The sequence below is a fragment of the Vigna unguiculata genome, chromosome 8 (assembly GCF_037176805.1).
Source record: "Vigna unguiculata cultivar grain cowpea cultivar isolate G323 ecotype 2 chromosome 8, ASM3717680v1, whole genome shotgun sequence".
Lineage (NCBI taxonomy): Eukaryota > Viridiplantae > Streptophyta > Magnoliopsida > Fabales > Fabaceae > Vigna > Vigna unguiculata.
In genome coordinates, this window is record NC_140799.1 from 22162410 (window position 1) to 22170413 (window position 8004).

The 8004-nt window shown below is 30.8% G+C and overlaps 1 protein-coding gene across 1 annotated transcript; it reads right to left on the bottom strand.

Moving 5' to 3' along the window:
* Window positions 1–2668: 2668 nt before the first annotated feature.
* On the bottom strand, window positions 2669–6708 carry LOC114194965 (pollen receptor-like kinase 5). Its single transcript, XM_028085366.2, has 3 exons — window positions 6051–6708; window positions 3514–4134; window positions 2669–3360 (listed from the first exon to the last, which is right to left on the bottom strand). The coding sequence occupies exons 1-3, from the start codon at window positions 6691–6693 to the stop codon at window positions 2693–2695; spliced, it is 1932 nt and encodes a 643-aa protein (XP_027941167.1). The 5' UTR covers window positions 6694–6708; the 3' UTR covers window positions 2669–2692.
* Window positions 6709–8004: the final 1296 nt, after the last annotated feature.

The window sequence follows — 8004 nt, forward strand, 5'->3', positions numbered from 1 at the left end:
AAAGCGAAAGATAAAGTTCAAAAGAAAAGGCCATAAAAGAAGTATAAAAAGAGCCTAGAAAAAGTATGAAACTTATGTGCACTTGACCATTACCACTAGCTTGTTTGGTGAATTTTTATTTGGTACACTTTCGCTCACTACTTTGAGCTTTAAATATGGACCAATTCAATGGATATGTCTCGACATTTTATGCTCAAAGAGTATCCTAAGTTCACCATTATCTCATAGCTTGTGAAGACAAGAAGCACCTCATTTTCTCTTCTAGTAATTTTTTAGGTTTTCTTCATCTACTATAGTACCATTCTTTAGGTGAATCTTTTGTGTGCTTAAACCTTCATTTATAGCTTTTATTTTCTTGATTGTCTTATTGCCATTCTTGGTTTTGTCATACATAAATTCCTTTTGAATGAGCCTTGTTCATTTTTAATCATTTTTCTTGATTTCTCCTTGCATTCTCTCTCAATTTTTGGTTATTTTTTATGAAGGAGTTCTCTTTCTAGGTGAGCCAATCCTCGAGGTAGCCTCTCAGGGGGTGGAGATCTGATTGAAGCTTGAACCATGAAAAGGAGACAAGAAAATATAGAGTGAAACACTTTAAAACCATGGTGTAGTTTTTGCCTTATTTTTGTTAGTTTTTGCTTACTTTGTTTGTATTAATTTTGAGTTGTAAAATTTTCTTGTTTTTGCACTTGTAAGTCACAACCTAATTAGGTGTCTTGAGGAAGTCTTTGGTGCTCAATCTCATATCCTAATTAGAACCTCTTTTTACTATATTGAAAATGCATCTTAGTTGGTAAAGGTTTGAAGGTTCTAAGTGCCTTCTAACTTTACCGTTAGAGTTGCCTAGATTGCTTTCTAACTATGTTCTATAGGCTAAGTATTAAAATTTAGAATGTAATGCCAATACCACTGGACTTGTCTTATTTGGATCTTAGACTTATGGATTTTATGTGACTATTGTAATTTGATCTAATAAAAGTCAAAATGTACTTAATTTTGTGTTTGTAATTTCAATTCTAAGTGAATGAAATGATATTCTGGATTACTAGATTGCTTGAAATGTGTTTGGATGTAAGTTATGAGATTAGATGCATGTTTTGAAATGTGTCTAGAAACAAATGTTTCATGCCAAAATTCGTAGGCATTTGTGTGGGCCAAACCCATGCAAGGTGGACGCTAATGATTAAGTTTTAATAGTTTCTGTCGGCTTAAACCATGCAAATCCCACTCAAATGCATTAAATTCTCGATTTAAATATTTTATTATTTGAATCTTTCGTTGGCTTGGTCCACACATACGCAATTAGTATTATATTTTTATGCCTTTTCATCGGCTTAGCCTACACAAACCTCATGAGTCTTTCGTGGGCTTGGCCCACGCATAGGAAACTATTATGATAATTTTTATCCCCTTTCGTCGGTTAAGTCAACCATAAGTAAGCTGCAAACGTTCGACCCCTTTTAGCCGACACAAACAAGCTTACCGTCATTGGACGATGCAATCTTCCTTTTATCATGGGTTTTGAGCTGGTGGTGTCCGTTTTTGGCCGACACAATCTTAAGCTTTTGTGGTGTTCTTAGTGGGATTCCAGATCTGCAAGAAAAGGCTCTTGTTGTTCTTTGTGAGGTTATTGTGGGATTCAAGAGCCTTGGTGTGTTGTTTTTATTTTCAAAAGTGTAATTTTCTATGGATTTTGTAAAACTTTTGAAATAGTGGAAAGTCATGCTCAGGTTGCCTTGACTAACTAGATGTAACTCAGTTACAAGTGAACCAATATAAAAATTTACTTACATGGGATTAACTTTTTAATATTAATTTGTTATTTGGTAAAATCATCATGAAAATCAACTTAATCAATCTTTCTTTGTAATTTCTACATGTTTGTATAATCTGTTGATAAAACATTGCTTTTGCGGTTAATTGAAAGTGATCTTGACTGATAAATTGATCAAATTCGAAATCTTGTGTTAATTGAATTTTCTACATATTACTATCAGTAATTCAATCTTTTTATCCTATTTTTCAATCAATTGAATTGTGCGGATTTCTTTGAATACTCACTATTAGTATTTTTAATTTGTTGACTTTGTGTTTAATTAGTTAAAATTTGTGATTTAGAAATGGTAGATTGTTAAAAACTTTGTCAATCAAATTCAAACAAAAGATTTTCACAAATAGAAAATTGAATCTAATTCTTTTAAAAGGGCCAATTCAAACCCTTCATTCTTGACTAAAACTTCATTTACTTCTTACACTATAAATATCTTTTTGTATTTGGCATTTTCAAGCAAGAAAATTTGACTTCTCACCTCTTCCTTTAGCGTACCTATGGTAAACAATTGTTTACAATATATAGTAACTTGTAATAAAAACTAATTACTTCTCTAACAAAACGACATATCTAACAACTAATAGAAGTTGTTGAATTACAATATTCTCCTAGCTCACATAATAAATGAACATATAAATCTTATATTCATGAAATTGACACAAAGTTTAAAACCAAATACAAATATGTAGAAAATTATAAATGAAGAAAATATTAATAGTTACAATAACTATAAAATGTAATTGACATTTTTGTGCAAATACAAAAGCAATTTCAAGGCCTCAATGATTGTAATTAGCATCTCAAACGCAAGTGTAAAGTTACCACAAGCTTAACTTCAGTGTTGAAAATATAAGGTGAAACTCATCCATTAGTGACAGAGAAAGAGAAGTCATCTTCAGTCATAGTCTTTGAATTCAAATCCCCTTCACTGACATAATAACAAGAATAATCATCCTCACCATCCTTCTCCTTCACCTCTTCAATCTTGGCCAGTGCCTCATTCCAATCCCACCTATTCTCCACATTCCATTTGCAACAAAACATCCCAATCCTCAACAACTTCAACATCTCACCCTCCCCATTCTTTGTCCCCAACATGTCCTTATCAAACACCTCACCAGTCCACTCTTCCCTCACAACTGAATCCACCCATGTTGCCAAGTCAGAGTTATTCCCACCCTTCCCATGTCTCAGATAATTTGCTGGGAACTTCCCTGTCAGCACCTCCAGAATCAGGATCCCCAGACACCACACATCGCTTTTCACATTTGGCCTACCAAATTCGTTCATCTCTGGGGCCTTGTACGCTGCCATGAACTTCTGAGCATGGCTCTTATTCATCACCTCCACAAGGCCATACTCAGTTAACTGTGGCTCAAATGAATTATCCAACACCACATTAGAGGATTTTAGATGACCGTGAGGTAGGGTTTTTCCTGGAAAGTTTTCATATAGGTAGGCTAAGCCCCTAGCCACCCCTTTTATGATTTTTAAACGTGTGGACCAATTTAGAACAAAGCCATCTCTACCTGTAACTCAATGCACAAAAATGGTATTCATGGTAAGTTTTCTTTAAATCTAAAGCTGTAGAAAATTTCTGCTATGAGCTACCCTAAAATCTTAACTGCATAAAGCATATATGTTAACACTATAAAATAATGTAGTTTAAAATAAATATATACCATGTAGATGACTGGCCAAGCTGCCATTTTCAGCGAAGTCATAAACTAAGAACTTATCTTCTTTTCTGGAGTAGAATGCTGCAAGAGGAAGAAGATTAGGGTGTGTTAAAGTTCCAAGCCTTTGCATGTATTCACTGAACTCCTGTTTCCCAACATTGTTCATGTGCCTGAACCTCTTCACAACCACTGTTGGTCCACTCAAAATCATAGCCTTGTAAGTGGACCCGAAACTCCCACTACCAAGAACCACTGCTGAGGCTCTAAGCAGCTCTTGCAAATCAAATCCTCCTTTGTCTTCCCTAACAAAGTTCAATTCGCCATCTCCACCCTTCAAATCACCGGTCAGATCAACGGAATATTGTGACTCCTTGAAGCCTACACTTTTATGGGAAGTACCCCGCTTGGGTAATATTCCGGGTTTAGACCTTTTTCTCCGGTGTTTGTGGATAAATAGAAGTGCAACTACTGAAGAAAAAGCTACAACTGTGACGACTATAATGGCAATTATAAGGACTCCATGCTTCTTTCCCTTGCTGTGAGGAGAAGCAAGGTTTGGTTTCAATGATCTAGATTCGTTGCCATTGCAGGAACTTAAAGGTTTTCCACACAAGCCTTCGTTGCCTGTGTTGCACAAAAACATGTAAATATATATATGTAAAGTCAAAAATAAGAAGACAGATTAAGTAGTCGTTGGTATTCAGTATAAACTTTGTTGAGATCAATAAAGTATAATATGAGTGATGGGTTTTTTCAAGGAGATTTATTCAACACCAATAATACATGAATCCAACTCATATAAAGATAACAATACCTAATCAAAACTCTTTAGTCAATAGGTCTTTATCTTTATATATGGTGTTTAACTTACCGTTCACAAATGAGACACACTTACATGACTTTCCCATCGAGAAGACTTTCAAGACATAGAGTTGTCTAAAGTGACCACCAAGATCAACCTTCGACTCTAATGATAAATCTTTCGAATAAAGATTACCAAAGAAAGACAACACTAATGACATGAGTCTAAAATACACATAAAGAAATTAACACCATTTCGAACATAAAACCTTTAGACAATAAATTAATGGATCTCGATCGTTATATGATATTCAACTTTCTATTTTTACTCAATATAAAACTTAAACTTACACTTGAATTCTCAACCAGTAAAAAAAACTCAATTTAACTAATTAGGTATAAACTCACTTACCAAGATGTTATCAAAATTTATCTTAACTAGATTTATCTTAACTAGATTTGTAAGCATACCATATATTATAATTTCAACATTTAACTGAATTCAGTTCTAGTAACTTTTCTACCATGAAGTTGAGTCTATAAAGTTTCATGCGTGGAATCCTTTGAAGGATTATCAATTGCAGACCACAGCACTTGTTTTGGGAGTTATCTACAATTCCAAACGGTCCGCAGTGTGAATTTAAATCACATAAATTTTCATAAACATGTTTTATACCACCTTTTAGTAAGAAAAACAAAGATTCAAATCTTAACTCTTTTTTTTTTTCATAACCGTCGATGATCAAATGGCAATGGTTGTGTGTGTTGGATGATAGGAGAATCTACGGCCATGAGTGACAAACAATGAAAAATATCATATTGAATAAAAGTTTACTCTTATTTGTGAATAAAGATATACTAATAACTAGAATGTAATATATATATATATATATATATATATATATATATATATATATATATATATATATTATAAAGAAATGTTTTATTAACAATTAATTTAGTGATGAAAAATTGTTAGTCACTATAATGACAAATGTAAATACTAATTTATAAAATAAAAACTTATTGACTACTATAATTGTTACTATTATGAATAAAAAATTATAAATAAACGCTAAATTGGTCACTAATTAAATAGAAAATAATTTAGAAATCAATTCCTTTGGTAAGTATGAATACAAAATTATAATTAGTTGCTAAATTGGTTGCTAAATTGATTACTAATTAATTAAAGACTACTTTAGATATCAATTTCCTTAGTAGAAAAAATCTTAATAACTAATGTTTAAAGATCAATTTTCTTTGATAGCTAAATTTAAAAACAATTATATTTTTTTATTCATATTAGTAACTATTTTAGTAATCAATAATTTTTTATTTTGTAAATGGATATCTAAATTGGTCATTATAATATCGATAAATCTATTGTTAATGAAATATTTTCATATATAAATTATTTAGGATTCCCTCACCGTAATTTTAACCACATTTATTCCACAATATTAAACAACACAATAAATCTGCGTAAGTAATTTAAATTCAGGTTAATGATGACAGAGTTTCAAATGTATTATAGAATTTTATGTATGATATAGGTAGCAAGTTGTGCCACGAATCAAAATAAACGGTTTTAGTTTCGCCAAGAAGTAAGGTTGAAATAAAATATCAGTAAGCATAGATTTTCAAAACAAATAAAATAAATTAAATCTGTAATGAGAAACAACAAACGAACTAAAAACTGTGCCAGTTGATGAAAAACCAGAAATATATTAATTTACCAGCAAATGAACTTGGATACTTGTTGCTTAAGCTTTCTGGTATCTGACCCTCCAATTGGTTATATGACAAATTAAATACTCTGAAATCCTGCTGTTGAAATTCTGGTATGTTTCCTCCAAAACCATTCCCGCGTAAGTCCAAATCCCAGAGTCTTGGCAAGTTAGCAAGTGACTTTGGAATAGGACCGGTGAAGCCATTCTGTGCCAAGAATACTCTCTTCAGTCTTCTCATGCCTTCAAAAGCATCATCGGGAATATCACCGGAAAACTTGTTATTGGACAGAAACAATGCCCTTAACCTCACAAGTTTTTTGAACTCCGGCATCGGACCCTCAAATGTGTTGTTAATGACACTAAAGCTTACCAAATTTGGCAATTCAACCAAAGTTTCTATATCAATCTTCCCACCCAGTTCCATATGCTCTAGTCTCAACCCATAAAATGTTTGGTTTTCGCGGCACAACAACCCAGTCCAGCTACATAAACTAGACTCGCTCCCCCAGTTGTTTAAGGCTTGGCCATTCCACAAGGAACCTTTGAACCTCATCAAAATTTGAGCATCTGTGTCTCCCAGCGATGCCTCAAAACAAATTCCCAACACAAAGAGCATAACAAGGCAATGATACGGTCTTTTATGAGCCATAGTTTAGCTGATCATACAAGAAGCAAAAAGGGTTATTGGTTGAACAGAAAGGAAATAGAGGGAAAATGAGACAAATAACAAGAGAGTACTCAGAATTTGAGAGAAAAATGCGCATATTAAGATTCAATGTCTGATGGGTGGCATTGACAAAGTCCTACATGCAAAGAATAATCATTAGGCCGGCCATATACGAGTAATGATTTGGATTTGGACCTTGTTTTCGATGGTTCTTTGATTTATTAGCGTATATTATATTATGGGGGTTAGTTGAAAGCTGTTTTCTCTTGTTATTGAGGAACAAGATGTCTTTTACTGCATTGGCTTTACTTAATTTGTAAAGTTGATTGATATATTATGTTTAGGCTCAGAATTTGTAAAGCTGATTGATATTACAGAAAAAAAAAATTTCATATTAATTACTTAAGATAATGAATTATAAGATTATTTTTAATTTAATTTTAATAAAAAATTAGTAAGTAATTAATTCAAAAAATTAAAAACAATATTATTAAATTATTTAAAAAATATATATTCACATTATATTATTAGTTCTGAGTGCCATATGAGTTTAAGAATTTATGTATTTTCAACCTTTTTCACTAATAAATCTTGACATTAATATTAATGTTACTTTTAATATTTGTCCTGAAAAGTTGATTTGATATTCAGTAAAAAAAAAATAGGATTCATCTCCTATTCTATAAGTTTAATTATAAATTTTAAGAAATAGTTTGTGAAATAATATTTAGATAAAAATTTGAAAACATTAATTGTAAAATATTACTTTTAAACTTAATATAAACAAAAATAAATATATTTTACTCATTATTCAAGTTAAATTTTAATTATAAACTTTAACATCGAATCCCATTGACAATGTTTATTAATACTTTGAATATATAAAACTAAAATCCTTTCAATATAAATTAAAAACTAAAAATTAAAAAAATATAGGTTTATTGCAATATAATGTACAAATATGAATTCTATTATATAATTAAAATTATTAGGTTTTAATAAAATAAAATAAGAATGAAATATCTATAAATCTAAATAATACAAGAATGAAACATACATAAATCTTATGTATAAAGTATTTTCTATTTCATTAATGTAATGAAGAAATGATTTAAAATGATATTGACATATATTTTATATTTCTATTATAGTAATTTTAATTCCTATGACCTAATTTATCTAATTTTTTCAATGATATTTTAGAATGAATACATAAATTTATGAAATTGTTTAAATTTACCAAATTATATATATATATATATATATATATATATTATACAAAATAAAAATATT